At 46.3% G+C, this 22,698-nt stretch overlaps 1 protein-coding gene and 1 non-coding gene across 2 annotated transcripts in view; both read right to left on the bottom strand.

Annotated features, from left to right (window-relative positions):
* Positions 1–1,249: 1,249 nt before the first annotated feature.
* SLC3A2 (solute carrier family 3 member 2) overlaps positions 1,250–22,698 on the bottom strand; it is a 29,586-nt gene continuing 8,137 nt past the window's right edge. Inside the window, exons 2-10 of the mRNA XM_065937559.1 lie at positions 6,877–7,314; positions 6,318–6,491; positions 5,632–5,726; positions 3,969–4,037; positions 3,824–3,882; positions 3,478–3,658; positions 3,225–3,368; positions 1,882–1,965; positions 1,250–1,754 (exon numbers count right to left, since the gene is read on the bottom strand). Coding sequence (XP_065793631.1) covers positions 1,392–1,754; positions 1,882–1,965; positions 3,225–3,368; positions 3,478–3,658; positions 3,824–3,882; positions 3,969–4,037; positions 5,632–5,726; positions 6,318–6,491; positions 6,877–7,314 — 1,607 coding nt within the window. The 3' untranslated portion in view covers positions 1,250–1,391. The remainder of the gene's footprint in view (positions 1,755–1,881; positions 1,966–3,224; positions 3,369–3,477; positions 3,659–3,823; positions 3,883–3,968; positions 4,038–5,631; positions 5,727–6,317; positions 6,492–6,876; positions 7,315–22,698) is intronic.
* LOC136170183 (U2 spliceosomal RNA) lies at positions 19,299–19,484 on the bottom strand. Its single transcript, XR_010663612.1, has one exon. It is a non-coding gene; the product is annotated as a U2 spliceosomal RNA (small nuclear RNA).

Below are 22,698 nucleotides of genomic sequence, written 5' to 3'. Positions count from 1 at the left end.
GGGGCTGGAGACTAAAGGTATTAGCCAGAACCTCCCGGAGGGGCTGAAGAACAAACATTAGCCACAGGGGCCTCTGTGATTAAGCCTCAAGAACAACTCTGGACAGCGAAGGGTCTGGTGAGCCTCCCTGCCTGGCCATACTCTGTGTGTGGGTTGGGCAGAAGGTCTGTGTTCAGGGCTCCACTGGACTCCTCTCAACTGGGCAAGGACCACCAGACGACCCCAGATCAGCCAATCCCAGGTGAGCCCAGTGCCTGCGTCCTTGGTTTGTGAATGTATATCCTTTCTCTACAGTAAATCTGTAATCTTGGTGCTTCTCAGTTCTGTCTTTCTAGCAAATAACCCACTAAGGATGGTCACAGGGACTCAGAACTCACAGCCGATGTCTGAAATGAGGGCAGTCTTACAGGGACCGCACCTTCTGGTGGTGCAGTTTGCCAACTCCTGGCTCGCCCACACCCGACCACGTGCCTTACTATGACCTTTGTCATCTGCCCACCCCTTACCAACCAGACCTCACCCCTGGTCCTCTCCACCTGCCCCCCTCCTCATTCCTCATTCCACCCAGGGCCCTGGAATTCTCCTTCCCAGACATCTAGTAAGTAAATTCCCTCCCGGATTTCAGACCTTTGATTCAATGTCACATCCCTAGTGAGGCCTCCTCTAGCCCCCACCCCAAACTCCCTCCATGGCCACATTCCTCTGTCTGCTCTACTTTTTCCTCTTTGAACACCATTGCCATGTCCACCAAACTCTAAACTTAATGCATCTCATTTCTTCTCCATCTCCTCACTAGAGGATAAGCCCTGAAGAGACCGGGATCTTTGCACTGTTTCCTCCTGTAACCTCAGGACCTAAAACAGTCCTGGCACATGCTGAGTGCACAATAAATCCTTGTCGAATGAAGAACCTGCAGTACTTTTAGAAAACAGGCCACTCCACACCCACCTTTTCTCCCAGAAAGGCCAAGTCTGCAAAACAGGAAAAGTGACCATGCTTGGCTGGAGACCACTGTTGAGGGAGGTTTAAAAAAAAAAGAGTCAGCAAGAGCCGAGACCTCCAGGAGAGAGCACCCTGTCCAGGCTTGGGGAGGAGGTAGGGTGCTAGTCTGGCCTGAAACCTCCTGGCTGTTCTGACTTCAGCAGGCCCCTTCCGCTCTGGTCCTGATCACTGTAAAGGGGTCCAGCGGGGGAAAAGGGAAGGAGAGAGAAATTCCCGCCGTTGACAGCAGGTGGACAGAAGACATGGCCTCAGCAAGCAGGAGTGACTTTTATTTGAAACCAGAAAACACCCTATTTGGGGGATCATCTGTAACAGTTTAAAAAAAAGAAGAGAGAGAAACCAGAACCCAAAGGGCCTGGGAAGGGGTGGGGAAGGGAAGTGGGCCAAGGTCAGGCCACGTAGGGGAAGTGGAGCAGCAGCCCCTCATGAGGTTGTAGGTTCAGGTGCTCCAGCTCAAGGGAGGTGCCCTCCTCACGGCCTGGCTGGGTGCTGAGCAGCAGATCCACTTTGGCTGGCAGGCTGGTGCCAGTAGGCAGGCTGGAGCCCCCCAGCCTGGCCATTTGGCTCACATCCCCGAAGTTGAGCACTACGAGGAAACGCTCATTCTGGTCCCACTGGCGGACGTAGGAGAAGAGGTCGGGCCCTGAGAAGAGATTGTAGAAGTCTCCGTGCAGCAGGGAGCGTTCCTTACCCCGCTGATCACTCAGCCGGCGGAACAGGAAGAGGAGGGAGTCAGGGTCCTCACTCTGGCCCTGCAAACGGTGATAAAGTGATAAAGATACTTCAGACAGGGACGAAGGGCTCCCCAGGGCACAAAGTCCTACCAGCTGCCAGCCCCCACCTCTTGCCCATCAGGCCCTGCCCGTGGTAAACATTTACCTTCACAGTCATGCTGATGTTTATAGATGCTGAGTTGTTGGGAAAGCTGGATTCATCCCACGGCATGACCGGGGCCTTCATAGGCTGAAAACCAGGGAAAAGAGGACTTTGAAAAAAACCTGATTGCTCTCCAACTCTTCCCCTCATTTTCAGATTTATAACCTCCTCTACCTCAGGGCCTTGCACTGTCCCCTCAGCCTGGAGGGCGCTTCTCCCAGAGAGCCACAGGCCAGTCCCTCACTGCACTCTGATCCCTGCTCAGGGAACGTCCCTCAGGGTTTCTGAGGCCACTCGATATAAAATCGACTGTATCCCCTACTCTCAAAGGCCCATACCCTGCTTTCTTCTGCAAAGCACATGTCAGCACCTGGCATCCTTATTATATGTGCTTACCATCTAAATTCGCCACCTCCAGCTCTTCTGTGTACTGCTGCACCCTCTGTGCATAGCACACAGGAATTACTCCATCAGTTTTGTGGAGTAAGTGAATAATCGGTTTTATAAACGGGCTTCCCAGGTGCACTAGTGGTAAAGAACCCGCCTGACAGTGCAGGCGACATAAGAGATGCAGGTTCAATTCCTGGGTTGGGAAGATCCCCTGGTGGAGGGCACGGCAACCCACTCTAGTATTCTTGCCTGGAGAATCGCTATGGAGAGAGGAAGCTGGCGGGCTATAGTACACAGGGTTGTAGAGTCAGACACGACTGAAGCAACTTAGCACACGCATACACGGGTTTTATAAATATCAGCTCAATGTCAACCTCCAACCTTGTGGCTAAAGCCAAGGGGGAGCCTTCATGGTCTTACCCCACCTCGGCTCTCACTGTGTGTATCTGGTCCCCTACAAAGCTCTGAGTTCCTGGACAGCACAGGGCCTAACCAAGAGTGGCCAGTGGCCAGTGAATGAACAAATTACTAAGTAACGGCTACCATACTGAACTCCTACCAGGGAGCAGGCACTGCATTTTCAATATGCCTTGTTTCAGTCATAACTACTCTGCGTGTGTTAGTCACTCAGTCATGTCCGACTCTTTGTGACCCCATGGACTATAGCCCACCAGGCTCCTATGTCCATGAGATTCTCCAGTCAAGAATCCTGGAGTGGGTTGCCATTTCCTTCTCCATACTAGTCTATAAGGAATACAATTATCGCAGAAAAAATGATTAAGAGTCAGAAAGAGAAAATAACTTGCCAAGGCCACACAGCGACTGACCAGGGGGCTGACTAGCAAACAAGCTTTCCTTCCTTCCCAAGGCTCATGGTCTGTCCGCCGCCAGCCACAGAACCACGTGATGGACAAACACCACCTCTCCCCTTGTGCTGGGCAGGCAGCAAGCGTTACCTGTCCAGGAAGGCCAGCTCCCTCCAGGCCAATCTCGTCTCCATAGCTGAACACTGGGGTCCCCGGCAGGGTGAACAGCAGCAGCTGGTAGAGTCGGAGGAGTTGGGGCGACACAAAGGACGTCAGGAGCCCCGCCTGAGACCCCTGCAGGAACGGACACACTTGTGAGCCCGAGCCCACTCCTGCCTCTGCCTCCCAATACCCTCTCTTCCAAAAGGCCTCCCGCCCCCTCTCCCACCACTGCGGTACGCACACTCCAGCTGCACCAGCGGCTGCCAAAGGCATTCAGATACTCGGTGACCAGGAAATTTGTATGACTCCCAGTTAAGTTGGAGTGTGACAGGTAAGAGCTAGTCAACAACAGGTCCTTGGTGGGTTCGAGCAGGCTCAGGATCTGCTGAAGGTCGGAGGAGTCTGTGCCTGCAATCAAGAGCCTGCACAGAACAGAGTGGGAGTGAAAGTTAGTACCGGACAAGAAAGGAGAACGGAGGCGAAGAAGGTTCTCTGGGCTAGGAACTACCCCCTCTCCTGGAGCTCACACTCCACTGGGGGGTTCCCAGAGTGGAGCTGAATTGGGGAGGCTGGGGTCTGGCACCCACCGATCCTCACTGACGCTCTTAGTGATGTTCTGCCACTCAGCCAAGAATGAAGACGCATTCTAAAAACAAAAGAGCAGAGTCGTGAGGAAGGGAAGGCTATCGGGCCCTGGCAAGACTTTTGTTCTCACATGGAAAGGGTACTCACTGTCAGATTCTGCACATCCCGGACCTGAAACCCATCCACACTGGTCTGCAGCCAAAACTTCAGAGCTTCCTATCAGGAGAAAGGCAGAAGTACAGAGGAAAGCTATCACTGCTGATGGAAAGGCTCAGAAGATTCCAGCCCACATTAAATCTTGCCTACCCTATACTTCCCCGTGACCTCAGGAGAGGCATTTGCCTTGAACAGTCTCTTTCTTGCATCTACTATAAAGCTTTAGCCTTCAGTTCTCCTTTCATTCTAACCCATCACTAATCCTTAGTGATACAGTGCTCTTCTCTACTCCTCCCCATGGTAAGTCGCAAAGCTTTACCTTTAACACCTACAGAAAAGGCCTATACACTAAATGTTAACTTCCTTCAACACTTTGCATATGTAGAAAGTTGATATACTCATTTTACAGATAAGGAAACAATGTCAAAGAACCAAGGAGGTATGCCCAAGGCCACAATCAGAGAGCAACAGTGAAGGGACCTAAAATGCTAACCAAGATCCCAAGATGAGTATACTTACTCCTCTCCCAGTTTCTTGGAGCCTGGGGAGGGTCTAAGTAAAAGAACCATTCAGAACAAGACTCAGGATAAAAGCCAAATATTCAAAGCACAGCCCCAGGGCAGTTTACCCAATGATTTGAAAAGAGAAGCCAGCTCTGCAGAATAGGCCCAGGCTCGAAGCCCTGGCATTCCTGCGGCACGTGACATGGGCCCCCACTCCCCCACCCTCCCGCCCTCTCTTCTGGGTGCTCTCTCTGCTCCCTGCGTTCTCTTCTGGTCTCCGTCTTCATCTGAGGCTACCACACTTCATGCCTTAACATCTAAAAACGTTCTCTTCTCAGTAACTTTTAAAGGGTGGCAAGTGGCAAGTGGCAAGTGGCAAGGAATGAACCAAATGACCCCAAAGGTCAACTGAAATGCTGGGAGTACAGAATTCTACCTCAGAATCCTGGCTGCCAGCAGAGGGTCAGTCTGCCTCCATTTTTGTTCTACCCCTTCTGAACTGGTCAGTGTCCTAGAACCCAGGCATTAGGAGCTGGGATGACTTTCAAAACCCCACCCCCAGTCTACAGGGTACAGAGTTTGAGCTAATACCTTCAGAGAAGGCAGATTTGAGATTTAAGATTAGTTGGGACCTCAATCCCAGGGCATATTAAAGCCCCTCTGAACCTTAGCTTCCTCACTATACAGACTTAGGATATGGGTAGGAACCTTGTTTGGTTATAGAGGATTAAAGAAGGTATATAGAAACACTCGGCATATTCCCAGACACATAGGAAGACCCCAATGCTTACAATTTCAGACTGGGCTACCTTCCAAAACACATCAAATAAGAAATGGGAAACCAGACAGGACAGGATTCCCACAGAGAAAGGGCTTCCTCTGCCAAAAAGAAGAAAATTCACATCTGAAAAATTCCATCCTGACACTGTCACCCTCAGAGTCAGGGAAACAAGTGGTCAGAAAAGGAACAAACAAAAAGAGGGATGTACTGCTTGCCTATCCTTCTGCCTGTGGGAAGAGCGTGCCTGCTGGGCTACAAGGAGCCCGGGGCCCCTCGGGTGGTGCCAGGCTTCATTTATAGAACTCACTATGAAAGGACCAAACAGCCCCAGCATCTGGCTCCCACCTGCCATCAGCATCAACACACTCACCTTCATTTTGGTGGCCACAGTGTCAATCTGAGTGGATTGAAACCAAGGGCTCTGGCCCTTGTAGTTGGGAGTGAGGTCCAGGATGACCTGGATGCCTAGAACAAAGGAGAAAGAGGTGGTTGATAGAAAGACTTTGGGAGAAGGGAAAAGGAAGAAATCAACAAATACAAGTTGATAGAATACCCACTATGTATTGGTACAAAAGCTTAGATTTGAACCCTGGTGTAACTCATTTCAGTGAAACAAAGATATGAGCAAGTATGGGGGGGAGGGGGGCGGTGTTGGGAGGGAATAGTGCAACAGAGAAGGCTAAGCTATGAAGCCCTGGCCCCGTCATGCCCAAAGTGAACTTTTTTCAAAGTAAGACAAGATTTTTACTCGAATTTTTTTCCTCCAAAGGATCTACTCTTAAGTTTTACAATCACTGATTTAGCAAAAGCCTACATTTTGCAAATAAGGGCACTGAAGCCCAGAAGCTAAATAACTGTACGTCCAAGTATACGAAGTCTCTGAACCACCTGACAAATCCACTTTAAGTTGAAGCCTAACGAACCTCCCCTGGACTTGCGCTAGGAAAACTGTGAGCCAGTCAGCAATAAACCAGACAAAAATCCCCTCCGGCCTTTTCCGTGGCCAGAAGCCCAAGTCCTCTCTAGCTGCTGCTTTGCAAGTTCTAGGACACCCACCCTTCTTCTTCGCCGAGTGCAGGAGACTCTCAAAATCTTCCTGGGAGCCAAAAACGGGGTCGATCTGTTCCAGGTTGGTCTCTGTGAGGTCATCCTCCTGGTTCTTATGAATTGGGCCCAACACAACACCCTTCACCTTCAGGGTGCTTAAGTAATCGAGCCGCTCCTTTAGGCCTGAAATGGAGAAGCACAGTTCCAGTGAGGCCTCGCCTAGGCCCCTGATCACCGCTATGAGGCTGGATCACCAGACCGAGACGCTGACGTAAGGAGGCGAGCAAGTTGCTTCAGAAACACGCTGCGGCAGGCTAAGGGCGCCGGGAGGGGGAGGGGAGCCTGCTGAGTCAGCCGACCTCTGGAAAACGCGAGTGGGGGGCAGCTTCCTTCAAAGAAAGCAAGGAGGGGCTACGTCTCGGGAAGCGGTCGCCAGTACCGAGTAGGGTAGAGAACCGTCTGAGTCAATCTGCGAACAGAGGTCGAAGCTGGCGACCATTTAAACTAAGGGCCCATGGGGTGGGAGGCGGGGACGCGCGGGGAGGGAGATGGGGGCGCCCAGACTCACCCGCTAGGTTGCCCGCATCGTGGCCCAGGAAGGCCCGAAGGTCTCCAATGCGGTAGAGGGCGCCCTTGTGCCACCATCTTTGCTCCGGCAGCTCGCGGCAGCGAGGCGCCTGCACGATGATGACCACGGCGCCGGCCAGCATGCCCAGCCAGCCGAGCCAGAAGAGCAGCAGCAGCGCCCAGCGGGTGCGTACCCAGGCGGGGCTGCCCGCCACCTTCAGTAGCTCTTCTTTAGACAGGCCCGTGAACTTGGCCTCGGCCGTCGCATCCGCCTCGTCGTCGGCCACCTTGATCTTCACCAGACCATTCTTCTCGGTGCCGCCCGCCACGACCACGGCCATCGCCGCCCCAGACGCCGCGTTCATCGGCTGCTTCTCGGGTTCCAGCTCGTTCAGTTCTACTTCCTTCATGTCCACCTCGGTGTCCTGGCTCATGGTGCCTGCGGAAACGGAGACACGACGCGGTCTGCGGTCAGCTAGTGGCTGGACACCTGCCCGGATCTCCTGGCCCCAGAACAGACTCCCAGACTTCCGCGGCTCCGCTTAGGTTCCCTGAGTCTGCGGCGCAGCGGGCGCGGCCTCGGGGCCTGAGTAAGGGAGCCCCGCCCCGTCCGCCCCCGCTTGTCCCTTAAAGTGGAACCTCCTGGGTTGCCCTTTCAGGGACTGAAAGGGTGGGCGGCGGCCGAGGTAGTAACGTTGGGAACTCAACTCCGATGGCTGCGTGATTCAATCCCCGTGGTCTGTTTCCTCATCTGGAACCTTCTAGCCCTAACGTTCGTACATTCAGAAGGCTGAGCACGGAGCCACCTTTAGGCGGACGGAGTCTGTGATCTGTCCCGCCCCGGGGCCCTGCTGGTCCCTCCCGCCGCCGCCTAAGCGGGCGTAAAGGGGATATCCAGAACTGCGGGGGTTCCGAGGCTCTTCTTCACCGGACAGTTTGTGACTTCCCGGGACACCATCTTCCATTTGCCCTGGCCACTTGAACTCAGAGTCAACGAAACTCAACTCAGCCCTTTCCCTCACCGGGCCTTGTCTTCTCAGGCCTCTGGGACTTGGCACTGGACCCCCGCTTTCCCGCAGGGCTTACTCCCACTCTTTCAAGGTTATCTTGAGTGTAGTTCAATTACTTCATCATGCAGCAACTATTTACTGAGTGCCCATGTAACAGTGTGCTTCATTAACTTCAGTGAATTAACCCTAATCTAGTCTTCTTCATGATATTTTCTGATGAATCTGTTTGGACAGAATTGCTGACACTCCCCATTTTACCCTACCCCGCCCCCACTTTCTGGCGCCAGGATGTCGGGCAGCTAGGAATCCGACATCCAGAAGAGACTGATGGATAATCTCGGGACTGACAACACGCAGGGGCTGGGCCTCTGTTGGAGGCATCCATCTTCTCACTACAGATCAGAAGGTGCCAGGGCCAGACTGTTCCCCACTTTGCAGGGCCTCCTGAAGATTAGTCCAGCGCCCACCCCTGCCCCCCAGATGCCAGAGTTCCCTTACCTCCCAGTCCCTTCTCTGTGCTAGGCCTTGGAGGCAGCTGGTACTGCCAAGGCCTTGCTGGCATGTGGCCAGGCACCTTGGACTTGTGTATTGTTCAGTCGCTCAGTCATCTGACTCTTTAAGACCCCATGGACTGCAGTATGCCAGGCTCCCCTGTCCTTCACTACCTTTAGCCCAAACTCATGTCCACTGAGTCAGTGATGCCACCCCACCATCTCATCCTCTGTCGCCCCTTCTCGTCCTGCCTTCAATCTTTCCCAGCATCAGAGTTTTTTCAGTGAGTCAGCTCTTCGCATCAGATGGCCCAAGTATTGCAAAGACCTTGAAGACCATCCAACTTCTCCCCACAGAGGACCCTGGATTGACAGTGAGACGAGGTTCAGCCGGACATCAACACCATGAAGTGCCAACACTCTCAGGAACTTCTTGTTCCTAAGCAGCACCAGTTGGGTTATTTTCAGAGAGGACCTGAAGGAAGTAAGTTCTTTCTCCCTCTCCCACCTGGGCTGGAAGCCAAGATAGCTGTATATTTGGAAGAAAACAGAAACCAAGATCTGAAGAAATAGAAGCGGTACCAAAGGAGAGCAGAGACAGTGAAAAAGCTCACCCTCTGCCCTCCCCCTTCATTCCTCTCCCTTCTTCATACCAGACTCATGCCCATCCCCCACCGCAAGCAAGCGGGTAGAGGCTGGAGTTCAGACCTGTGCTCAATGATGATAGCAAGTCCAAGCTGCCCTGGCCATATGCCAAATAAGTGCCAACCAGGGCCCCTGAACAGACTATGAAAGCTCAAAGTTGAAAGCTCAAAGTTAAGAACTGTGGGGTCTGATACTCTCTTTGAGATGTTTCAAGGTAACACTCCCATACATATACACAGTATCTGACTCACAGTCCCCCACAGCTCCAGAAAGATGAAACCAATCCCCCAGGCATTCAGTAAAGAAGCTAACAACTTGCCTCCCCAAGTTTATCACCCACCACACCCATCACAGGGACCACCCTCCAACAACATCAGCCTTCAAACACCTGTTAGTCCTGCCTCATAACCAGCTAGCTCAGGCCTCTGCATCTTTGTTAACGTCATCCCCTATGTGTTTGACCTTCCTTTTCTGCCTCATAAACTCCAATCCAGACCTAGCTCAAATGACAGCGTCTCTCAAATCCCCAGAAAGAATTACTTTCCATCTACTGGGCACCTATCTCTTCTACTATTCACATCCTATTTATTACTTTTCCTTGTCTGAGTGTCAGCACTTCAAGACAAGTGGCAGAGCCTTGTGGTACTTGTTGATGAACCTGCCTGCTCAGAAGTATGCACTTTATAAGTGTGCGGTAAATAAGTGCTATTATCATTAAAACGCGGTATTTCCCTTCTTAGAAGCAACTCAACAAAAGTAGCATGTATTTGAAAAGAAACATGCACCTCAGTGTTCACAGCAGCATTTACAATTGTAAAGATATGGAAGGTGTCCTTCAACAGACAAATGAATAAAAGAAGATATAGTATATATATGGAATACTACTTAGCCATAAGAAAGAAGGAACTTTTGCCATTTGCAGCAACACAGATGGACTTTGAGGGCATTATGCTAAGTGAAATATCTTTCTCAGACAGAGAAAGATACATGCTGTATGATATCACTTATATGTGGAGTCTAAAAAATACAACAAACTAGTAAATTTAACAAAAAAGAAGCAGACTCGGATATAGAGAACAAACTAGTGGTTACCAGTGTGTGGGGGGGGGAGGTACTCTATAGAGGTGAGAGACCAGGAGGTACAAACTACTGGATATAAAATAGGCTCAAGGATGTATATAACATGGAGAATATAGCCAATATTTGGTAATAACTGTAAATGGAAAGTAACATTTAAAATTGTATTTAAAATTTCTTAATTAAAAAATTACAGGGAAAAAAGTAGTATGTGAAGATAAAGGAATAAAGTGAAAAGGAATTTAAACATTGTATAGTATCAAGAGGAAGCTGTTTATGCAGGAAAAAAAAAACCAAGACTTGTAACTGTTCAACTAAATAAAACAAAGTGATAAATCTGGTTGAAGGGGAGGACAAAGAAGAAACAGAGCAAGACAGCAGAGAAAGAGGGCTGAAGGTGGCTAGGGATCCTACAATCCTACAGTGTATGTTGCTAAATACAGAACTTAATATTTACTATAGAATTCAAAGTATATAATTTGTTCAAGAAGAATTTAGCCTCTTGAAGCAAGGAAAAAAGTAGTTCAAGAGTCCAGAGCCAATAAGGACAGATTCAGTTCAGTTCAGGTCAGTTCAGTCACTCAGTCCTGTCCGACTCTTTGTGACCCCATGAATCACAGCACACCAGGCCTCCCTGTCCATCACAAATTCCCGGAGTTTACTCCAACTCATGTCCAACTCATCGAGTTGGTGATGCCATCCAGCCATCTCATCCTCTGTCGTCCCCTTCTCCTCCTGCCCCCAGTCCCTCCAAGCATCAGGGTCTTTTCCAATGAGTCAACTCTACGCATGAGGTGGCCAAAGTATTGGAGTTTCAGCTTCAGCATCAGTCCTTCCAATGAACACCCAGGACTTATCTCCTTCAGGATGGACTGGCTGGATCTCCTTGCAGTCCAAGGGACTCTCAAGAGTCTTCTCCAACACCACAATTCTAAAGCATCAATTTTTTGGTGCTCAGCTTTCTTCACAGTCGAATTCTCACATCCATACATGACCACTGGAAAAATCATAGCCTTGACCAAACGGACCTTTGTTGGCAAAGTAATGTCTCTGCTTTTTAATATGCTATCTAGGTCGGTCATAATTTTCCTTCCAAGGAGTAAGCATCTTTCAATTTTATGGCTGCAGTCACCATCTATTAATGAGGTCATTAAAGTCTTCAGGACTTTACACTCATTCAAGCAAATTGTGGGGGTGTAGGGCGGTTGGGGCCCTGAAGTTCACAGGGCTAAGTCCACAGAAAAAGTTCCTTTCTAATCCCCTGTTGCAAAAATTTATGTCCCATGTTTCCCAACAGGTGAGGATTACTTGATCTTAGCCAAAGATATGGAAGTTTTCCCTCTTCAGTGTGTTTAAAAAAAAGATTTCCAAAAACAGAGCAAAGATGGGAAGATAGAAACTTAAGGGACTGTCCAACAGACTCTGGAACACTGCCAAAGCTGAAGGTATAATTCCAAAGACCCAGGAAAAAAGCATCCAGGCTCTACCTCTAAACTACCCATCAGCCTTGAGGAGTTTAGCCATTCGAAAACTGGATGACGGCTGAAGTTAAGGAACTGAGCACTTGGAAGTCAAAGCGCCACCGAGATGAAAGCAGAGAAGGAACGTGACCCCTACCAAAGGGGCGCACTTGCGCGCTCGCCTCGGCAGCACATATACCAAAGGGGCGCGCTTAGAAGCAGTGTTGGAATATTATTTGTTATTACAAGTCCTGCAGGAGGGACACTGGCTGGTGAAGAGAACTGTCAGAGTTGTCTTACTTAAGGGTGAGGAATGTGAGTGGGGATAAAAGCCAGAAAGAATAAAGGAAAAACAAGCAAAGCCTTCTCGTTGCAGAAGAGAAATGAATGCACCATCTGCAAAGTATCTCATAGTCAAATAAACTGAACAACACTGAAGCAAGTCATTCTCTCTAATGCAACCAAATATTAAAAGAGAAACACCAGAGATACAGATCAATTTATGGACGAGATAGAGAAGGTATTACTCTTGGATAGATGACATCAGATACTCAACTGATCAGAGAATACTGATCTCATCAAAAGGCTAACTGGTAATAAGAGATTAAATGATTCCTTAAATGAACACTGAAGTACTCCAACGCCAGCTCCTTCTGCAGTTGTGGTCACACAATACTGGTGGGTATTGTCAGTTTCCCCATCTCCTGTGCTCTTCAAAACTATCATCACATTCTTTGAAAGGAAGTCACTAAGTGCAGCCACACGCAAGAGGGATGAAATTACACTCTGGCTCCCAGAGGGAGGCGTACCTTCATAAATTATTTGGGATTTTTCTGTGCAGAAGATTTCTCTCTTCCCTCTCATATATTTATCTATCTATTCATTTATTTATATCAGTATGGATTCTTGGATAATTATTTTATACTTTGGGTTAGAATCGAACACTGTACTGCTTTCTTGCTCCAATTATTCCAGCTTTTGCCACTGTGAGCTCTCTCACTTTGGCCACTGCGTCCTTTTAACACATGCCCCTTTCTCCTCTTCTTCTTTCTTTTTTTTTTTTTTGAGCATTTTACTTTCTGGCACTATAAGATGCTTCAGGTTCATCTTGTATATTCTCTAGGGCCCCAGCCCTAGAAATAGCATTTCTCCAAGGAGCCGTAGTCCGTTTTATTGGAGAATAGTATTAGAAGTCAAGATATGGGCACTCAGGCATCTTTTGAGGAACGAAAGTTATCCATCAAAAATACGTCTTGGGAATTCCCTGACAGTTCAGTGGTTAGGACTCCTTGCTTTCACTGCTGAGGGAGTGAGTTCAATCCCTGGTCAGAAACTAAGATCCCACAAGCCGCATGGCATGGCCAAATAGTTAAATAATTTATATATATATATGCTTTTTTCTTGTATACTCCATGTTTTTTGGGGTGGTTGGTATCCTATTTTTAAAATCTTTCCTTGCTTCAAGGCCTGAAAGATATTCATCTATACATTCTACAGAAAAAAAGGCTTTATTTTTGACATTTCACTCCTCAATCCATTTTTAATTGATGTTTACTTCTGGCATAAGGTAGGGAACTAATCTCATTTTTTTCCAGGTGGATAATTATAATGCAAGGAAAATGCATCCATATTTCTACCCTGGTGGTGCAGTGGACAGGAAGCCACCTGTCACTGCAGGAGACATGGGTTTGATCCCCGGTACGGAAAGACTCCGCATGCCTCGGGGCGACTAACCCTGTGTGCCACAACTACTAAGCAACTACCAAGCCTGCTCACAGCAACCAGAGAAAGCCCAAGCAAAGCAATGAAGACCCAGTGCAGCCAAAAATACAAACAAACATACGTAAATGTGGTCTCTGTCCCTCGTTACTGACACGGAGCTCCTAGCTCCCTTAGAATCTCCTGGGCGACAGGAATGCCTTTTGCTCTAATGAGGCCACTCTTGATGGGCTCCTAGACAGCTTCAGGATCGGGCTGGTTACCAAAAAGGCATGACTGGACTGATGAAACCTCCAGTCCCACTCCCCAACCTCTGGGAAGGGGAGAAGGGAGTGAGATTGGATTAATCATCAATGGCAACGATTTAATCAACTGTACCTGTGTAACAATACCTAATGATGATCACATCTACAGTTTCCAAGTTGGTGAACACATCAAGGTGCTGGCAGCGTGGCACCCACCCCCCACTCCTTGCACCTAGCCTTCTTCCATTTGGCTGTTCCCAAGTTGTAGCCTTCATAATAAACTGGCAATAGTAAGCAAAATGCTGTACCTGACTCAGTCCCTCAAGGAACCCATTTACTCTCAAATCAACTAAATGACCCCCAAATCTTTGTCAAATATTATGACCCACTAATTTTTAGTTAATTCTGTATTTCTAATTATCCAAAATCAATCTGATCCTGAGAGTCCCACAACCCCCTACAGCCTCTCCTCCTCAACCCCCCTGCTCAGGATCACAGTTCAGTGAGTGACACAGCTATTCTTCCAGTTTTCTAGGCCAGAAGCACATGGGCAATTTTCTTAGCTCTTGTATCTTCCTGTCCTCCCTGTCCAGCTAGATGCTGGTATAAACTCTGTAGCCTGATTAATATAGGTACAATATCTCCACTTAGGAAGAAACACACACACATACACACACAAGCTTCTGCTGCAAAACTCTCTAAACAAACTGGAAATGGTTCCAAGTCTCCACCCAGACTTAAAATGTGCCAGTTCTTGCTCCTGCATTCAGTATTTCAAATCATGTCTTATAAATGTATTTATACAAATATATTTACATGAACAATATTAATAAATGCATTAATAAATAAACCAAGCTTTCAAGCACTTTTGATTTTCACAGACATTCAACATGGCTAAATGTTACCAGAGCTTTCCAGCAATACAATCCTAAAGACAGGTCTCTCGGATCACGTGTTGGAGCAGCTGCGCAGTCCCTCGTCTCCTTTTGGCCAGCCCCTTCGGATCTTTCCGGGGTAACTGAGAGCTGACTTAAATCCCGATCAGCCTACCCCAACTTTCACCTCCCCAAACTCACAGAGCTACCAAGCCGATCCCACTCTCTTAGTGCCACTGACCCCATTTCAAACTTAAGTTTCCACGAGGACACCCGAACACCCTATTTCGGGAAGCCCCTTTCGCCCGAGTGGAAAGGTTCCGTATCTTCTTTGGGGGAAGTCTCCCGCATTTCCCACGACTGTCCCCTCCTCCACTCTCCTTCCCTTCTCCCCTTCGCTCCCCACCACACCCCCCTTTGCCGAGTAGCTACCTAGCACTGTGCCGGGTGCTGTGCCTGGCGCTTGTGGCAGGCGGGGTGGGGGCAACTTCACTAAGACCAACACACAGACCACACAAGCACTTCCATGCTACGAAAAAGGGCATTCCCAAAACTGACAACCGAGAATAGTAAGGACTGTCGAGTGAAAACCGTTGGCCTGAGCGATCAGGGGTTATCATGAGGGAAACCGAGGGTCTGGGATGGTAGGGCCAAGAACGCTTTTCAGAGAGAACAGAGCACGAAGAGGAGAAATTTTAGAATTTTAGCCCCTGATTCTGGCAGGAAATCTGGATGAAAGTGTTCTAGTTCGAAGAGCCAGCTCAGGCATAGATAGAGAGGTGTGAGAAAGATTCTTCCAAAAAAAAAAGAAAAAAAAAAAAAAAAACAATCCTAAAGACACACAATGAGGCATTGGGATCCCTGATTTCAATATTCACTTCCCGAACATAAACTCTTCCTTCATTCCCTCAAGGCAAGTAACTCAGTATTTGAATAGTTCTGCCCACATCTGCCCCAGCTCCTACCTATGCTCCTTTTTAGGGTCAGTTACAGAAAAAATCTTAGGGCTCCATAGAGGGAAACAGGTGCCTAACTAAATTTTTAAAATATGTTTTTATCGCGAAGGCCCACGGCGGGTGTTGACACGATGTGATTTCTGCCCAGTGCTTTGAATGTCAAAGTGAAGAAATTCAATGAAGGGGCGGGGGATAAACAACAGGAGTAACTATGACTCTCTTAAGGTAGCCAAATGTCTCGTAGCAAAAACAAAGAAAAGAAAAAATAAAGAAAAAAAGTATGTTCTTATATATATTTTTAATTATTTATTTATTTATTTGACTGTGCTGGGTCTTAGTTGCAGCAGGCAGGATATCTTGTGAACTCTTAGTTGCGGCATGTGGGATCTAGTTCCCTGGCAAGGGATAGAACCTGGACCCCCTGGATTGGGAGTGTGAATTCTTAGCCACTGGACCACCAGGGAAGTCCCTGTTTTTATATTTAATAAGGTGAAAAGGGGGTATATAATGTTGAGAAGTAGATATTTAGGGACAAGTATGGAATAATAGAAACCTGAATTTAAAATAGCTCCTTACATTGCAACTAAATTGGTTAATTTCAACAACACTCTGTAAAATAATTTGAACTACAGAGAAATTAAAAACAAACTAAAAAATGTGAACAGATCACTAAGAAGGGAAACCCTCTTTTCTAATTAAAATAGAAACTGTTGCACTAATGAAATGCTAGCTAGAATGTAACCAGTCTGAGAAAGGAAATAAACTTCTTCCTTGAAGAAACACATACTCCTAGGATAGGAACTAAAGAATTAACAGCTACAGTCATCTGATTACCACAGCCTGATTTGCAGTTTCTTCACCACTGTTAAGTCCCCAATGACATGTGCCCAGAGGTGCTGCAATTCCAGGCTGTGATACTGATATTTGGGACTTCTCTGGTGGCCCAGTGGTTAAGACTCTGAGCTTCCACTGCAGGAGGGCAAGGGGCACAGGTTCAATCCCTGATCAGGGAATTAAGATCCCACATGCTGTACGGACCAAATACATACTTGGTCTTCAGTCCTCTTTCCTGGCACCAGGGCCTCTAAAATCTTTGGGATCTCTAGAATAAAGAGTGCAACTGTCAGTCTCACCCCTCACTCTCCAGAGAGGGTAGAGGAGCCGAAGCCTGATTAATCACCAACAGCCAATGATCATGCCTGTATAATGTAAAAGTCACTCAGTCATGTCTGACTTTTTTGTGACTCCCATGGACTGTAGCCTGCCAGGCTACTCTGTCCATGGGATTTCCCAGGCAAGAATACTGACGTGGGTTGCCATTTCCTTCTCCAAAAAAATGTCTCTTTTAAGCTGCCGTATACACTAGCAATGAAAACTATGAGACCTAAGATTAAATCTAACAGTGAATAGATGACTTCGTTATGAAGGAAAAGATAATATCCTACAGAAACACATTCAAACAAAAAATAAAGGGAACCTAGTATATGCCAGGCACTGTTCTATGAGCCGGGGTGGTAGCAAGCAAAGACAGCCTGCTTTCATGACGTTTAATTTCACCAAGTGAAAGAAAGAAAATTAAAGAATAAATACTCAAACACACGTAACATGTCAAATGATTACAAGTGCTGTGGAAAGGCAGAGTACGATGAGGAGATTACTTGATTCAGGGAAGACGTCTCTGATGAGGTGATATTTGAGCAAAGACCCAAAGAGGTAAGGGAACAAGGGAGCTTCCTAAAAGAAAGTTTTCTAAGTGAGGGAATAGCAAGTGTAAAGGCCAAAAGGAGAAACGTCTCATAATCGTAAACAGAAAGATTTGATGTCATAAAGAAATTAATGCTCCCTGATGAAATCAAATTCTAAGGCAGGATAAGAAAAGCTGACATAAACTTTCCCTGGCCGCTTTAGCCACTGCCCTCTCCCCTTTGGCGCATCTGCATGAACCAGATCCCCCCAGAAGACACAGCAATGCCTACTTGCAAAAACAAACAAAAGCAACTTCCTCCTGGCACCAGGAAGGTAACTCCTTAGAAAATAACATTCCTTTCTCAATTCTGTAAGGGGTCACAATAACTCACAACTCGCCTTGCTGGACTATGCTACTTTGATGTATGACCCTTTGTCTCAAGAAGTTCTATAACTCTGCTTTGACCTCTACCAGGGGAACAGTCCTCAGAGCTTTTGGAAAGATCATTTCCTGGGTCATATCCTCCAGCTGGCTTAAAGAAAATTCTCCAGTTCTTTTTTAGATTGACTACTGATTAATTTTTTTCATCAACATCCCCAGACAGTCTATCAATCCACTGCAATTCCAATACAAATCTTAATGTCCATTCTTGGGAACTTTATGATTCTTTAACACATGTGTAAGAGATAAGGGCTAAAAACAGTAAAGATATTTTTTAAGTAATACTTTTGAAGACAAATCCTACCATATATCAAGCATGTTATATTCCTAAGTAATAACAGTAGCATGCTAAAGTAATAATTATAACATGAAATAGCCAAAGGGATGGATAAATGAACCAACAGAACAGAATATGAAACCTGAAAGAAACTCATGCATATTTGAAACCTTAAAATATGCACAGATAATATTACAACCACTGGAGGAAAGAATAGCTCTTCACCAAATGGCACTGAAAAAATAAAGTTAGGTGACTACTTAAAAGTAAACACAATAATATATTTAAAGTGGCTAAAAGACCTAAATATGAAAAGCAAATATTTTAAATTTTTAGAAAAAAATGAGAGTATCTTTCTGATTTTCAAGGTAAGGAAGGAGTTCTTAAACAAGACACAAAAGCACAAACCATTAAGAAAAGAACGAATAAATTCTACACGAAAACTCTGCGCATCACAAGAGACCATAACAAACTGAAAAGACAAGCTACAAAAGGTAGAAGACATAGTATCTGAAACTAATAAGACAACAGAGTCTTGTACAAAACATATAAAGTTTCACTGAAAACCAGTAAGGAAAAAGGCAACAATTCAGCAGGAAAAACAATTTACAGACTAGGAACAGTAAGCTCACAAAATTGGATACACAAAAAAATGGCCACTGAACTCTTGACAGATTACTTATTAGTAATCAATAAAATGCAAATTACAATCACAAGAAAACAATTTTATGTCCATCAGACTGGCAAAACATCTGACTGAACCAAGGGATGACAAGGGCGTGAAATTGCCTAAGTGGCAACATTAACTGGTATAATCACTCTAGGTGTGCAATGTACAAAAGTCTGTAGAATTGAAAATACACTTAGATATTACCTATCGATGTCACTCCTGGATTCATAACCCAGAGAAATCTCATAAATGTGCAGAAAGCAACATACAGAGGATTTCACTGAAGTACTGATTATAGTAGTAAAAACTTAGAAACCTGTAAAAGGGTTTATCACTAGGGGACAAAATAATTTGTAGAACATATCTAGAGTATATAAAAAACTGAATTTTAAAGTGCTAGGGCACAAAAAGACAGGCAAAGTGTATCAAAAATATAACACTATAGAAAAGGGAGAAATAGGAGATTCACCTTAAAATTTTCTCCAAAAACTAAATTTTAAAGAGCTAGGGCACAAAAAGACAGACAAAGTGTATCAAAAATTTAACGCTAAAGAAAAGGGAGAAATAGGAGATTCACCTTAAAATTTTCTCCAAAAACTAAATTTTAAAGAGTTAGGGCACAAAAAGACAGACAAAGTGTATCAAAAATATAATGCTAAAGAAAAGGGAGAAATAGGAGATTCACCTTAAAATTTTCTCCAAAAACTAAATTTTAAAGAGCTAGGGCACAAAAAGACAGGCAAAGTGTATCAAAAATATAACGCTAAAGAAAAGGGAGAAATAGGAGATTCACCTTAAAATTTTTTCCAAAAACTAAATGATACAAGAGCACCAACAGTCTCCTTTTTAATGACATCCTATCCCAAAAGAAAGAACCACACCCTTCATGGAGGAACTTCGGCAGCTGGTGGACATGGGGAATGGATGGAGAGAGCCTCGAGTTTATCTCCCTGTTCCAAAATTCCACTTAATAAAAGCATCCTCAGGTAGAGGATTTACGAGATGTTAAATGATATGAACAGATAATGATCTTGGGCCAAAACCCAAAGGAACAACCTATAATTAAGATTCCCTAACCAACAAGGACCAATGTAGAGCAACTATACTCAATATTTTATACTAACCTATAAGGGAAAAGAATCTGAAAAGAATGTATATATTTATATACGTGTACATGTGGTTGTAGCTGCATCACTGTGCTGCTTGCCTGAAACTAACACAACACCAAATCAACCATACTTCAACTGAAAAAAAAAAACATTCTCATCAGGCTTTGCTTCCCAAACTCCCATTCAAGGTCACAAACGCAATCTTAAAGATGTTCCTTTAAAAATTTCACAAATTTGGCTCTTCCAAGACCCGGTCTAATCCTTCTCTGGGAGAGCTTCCAACTGGCATATTCCTCCCCGGCCTTCAGGAAATAAGGAAATTCTGTTCCCAGGTTGAACCTTTGCCCTGCAGGTAAACATCTTACTCCAAGCTCACTGCCGGGCACTGTGCGTTTGCACATTCCTGCTCCCGGACTAATAGAGGCAGTGCCTCTTGCTGCCAGGAGAGGGCAGAGCTGTTCCCTGAGCAGCTGCCATCCTCAGAAAGATTCCTGTTGGAAGAAGCTGGTTTATAGCTCCAAAGTATTTCTTCTAACAAACTCTTCAGGAGCTTCATAACATAGGGCAGGTAAACACTGAGTTATAATGACATGCTGAGAAAGATCGAGGGCAGGAGGAGGAGGGGGTGACAGAGGATGAGATAGATAGCATCACTGACTCAATGCACTTGAATCCGAGCAAACTCCGGGAGATACTGAAGGATGGGAAAGCCTGGCGTGCTGCAGTCCACGGGGTCTCAAGAGAGTCAGACACGACTGAGTGATTCAACAACAACAACAACAGTATATATATAACAAATGAAGTCATGGTAATAGATAAATTGTTCAAGGCACGTGAGAAAACAAGTGGATCCAGAACAGAACCCTGAGTGCAATGGGTTAAAAAAAGAATGGGAGGTAAGGAAGTCAATGGAGTGGGGACAGAACAGTTTCAGAGATTCCTACTTTCTCTTTCCCAGACCAAAGGCTCAATGTGGGGACTTCCCTGGTGGTCCAGTGGTTAAGAATCCCCTTGCAATGCAGGGGACATAGGTTCAATCCCTGGGTGAGGAACTAAGATCCCACGTGCTGTGGAGCAACTCAGCCCATGCACCACAACTGGAGAATCCCTGTGCTGCCAGGAAAAGTCCCACATGACGATTTTGTGTGATGCAACTAAGACCTGATGCAGCCTAAATAAATAATTAAAGACTCAATGTAGGGGGTTACTCCAACTCTTAGCAATCCCAGTAAGCACTTGGGGACCAGGGATATGATCACCAGTAAGAATCCAGGGACTTCAGGGAAATGTCCTGGGACACAGGACTTAACCCCTGGCAAGGATTCCAGTGGGTGGGGCAAAGCCACTGTTTCGGTGGCTTATAGAAGCTTTGAGAAAGCAATGGCCTATGCTGAGTGAAACAGATATGCTTGAGTTGCCCTAACAGATGACAGAGGAAGCAATAAAGAGGCTGAAGAAAGCAGACATGCTGGAATGAATATATTACGTGAGGCTAGAAGACCCATCAGAGAATTGAGTTCCAAGAAAGGGCCCAGAGGATGCAACATTCACCAAGGCCATCAGGAATGCACTGCTGATAGGGGCGTCAGTGTCACCCGGAAGTTCGGTGGTGCTTCTCCTCTACAGGCCGGGAGACGAAGTTACAGAGCTGACATCCTTACTTCCCGCTCACCCCCAGCAAGTAAGAGTGAAGTCAAAGTTGCTCAGTCGTGTCCGACTCTTTGCGACCCCATGGACTGTATAGTCCATGGAATTCTCCAGGCCAGAATACTGGAGTCGGTAGCCTTTCCCTTCACCAGGGGATCTTCCCAAACCAGTGATCGAACCCAGGTCTCCCACATTGCAGGTGGATTCTTTACCAACTGAGCCACAAGGGAAGCCCAAGAATACTGGACTGAGTAGCCTATCCCTTCTCCAGAGGATCTTCCTGACCCAGGAATTGAACTGGGGTCTTCTGCATTGCAGTGGATTCTTTACTGAGTTATCAAGCAAGGCCCATCAAGAAATACAGAAGAGGAATTACAGAGGCACTGCTTAACTGCCACAAGTCAGAAAGCTGTAATTATCATAAGGCTGGCAAGATTGGAGGGTTAGCCATGGGGCCTGGAACCTGTCAGAGACAACTGCAGACATAATAAACAGTGGTATCCCTAGGGGGAAGCCAATGAGGGTGCTGCTGAGTATCTACAACCTGAAGGGAGAAAGAAAAAAGGAGCATAAGACTCAGGACAGTCACCACAAGAAATAATCAAAATCTCTTTCTCAGCTCCTGGGTCTGAGCAATTTTCACATCCCAAACTCAGTTACTGAAGAGGTAACCAAGTCTCTAGGGGAAGGAGCATCAAACTATGATTCTCCCAGTTCTTCCCGAAAAGAAACTCATCATCTACTAAAAGAACTATACATTTGGAAAAGGAGAACATGCAAACATTTTGAGGATTTTAGACACAGGACCTGAACTGACACTCATGCCTTGAGGCCCAAAGCATCATCATTATTCCCATTAGAAGAGGTAATTGCCGCAGTTCCCAAGTGTTTAGTGGAACATACTCAGGGGTAACCTCTACATTGGGTCCTTGGCCTACAAGAGAAGGGCTATCACAATGGGAAAGGCAGAGTAAAAAATCGAAACTCCCCCACTCTTCAGTCATGATAGTAAATAAAAAGAAATTACCACATCCTAGGGAGTACAGAGAGAGGGACAGAGATTAGAGCCACCATTAAAGACAGCAAGGATACATGGATGGTGATGCTTATCATAGCCACTTGTGGAACTAAAACTCCCATCTATACACCAGGTGACATGGTAAGTTACCAACTTTGAGTGCGACTCAAGAATACGAAAGTGTACTGCAGGTCCAGGTTAAAATGCCTGAAGTCCTGCCACTTGAACCATAACATCCAAGAGACCTATGGGGTTGGAAAAATATGCACTGTGGAGCCTATGGCAAGCCCCCATGGGCAAAGCAGGTGGCTGAAATTGTAGAACAAGGTCAAGCTGTTCACAACAGAGAAAGACGCACCTTTTGAGAAACAGCTCTTGGCGTGTTATTGGAACACTTCATTATGAAACACTAAGTAACAAGAACGGCTCCATTATGAGTTATATCAGCCCTGCTGCCATTATAAGTTGGACCTATGAGGTCAAAAAGTCAGACCAG

Source organism: Muntiacus reevesi, chromosome 5, assembly GCF_963930625.1.
Source record: "Muntiacus reevesi chromosome 5, mMunRee1.1, whole genome shotgun sequence".
NCBI classification, from domain to species: Eukaryota; Metazoa; Chordata; class Mammalia; order Artiodactyla; family Cervidae; genus Muntiacus; species Muntiacus reevesi.
This window is presented reverse-complemented; position numbering and strand designations above follow the sequence as displayed.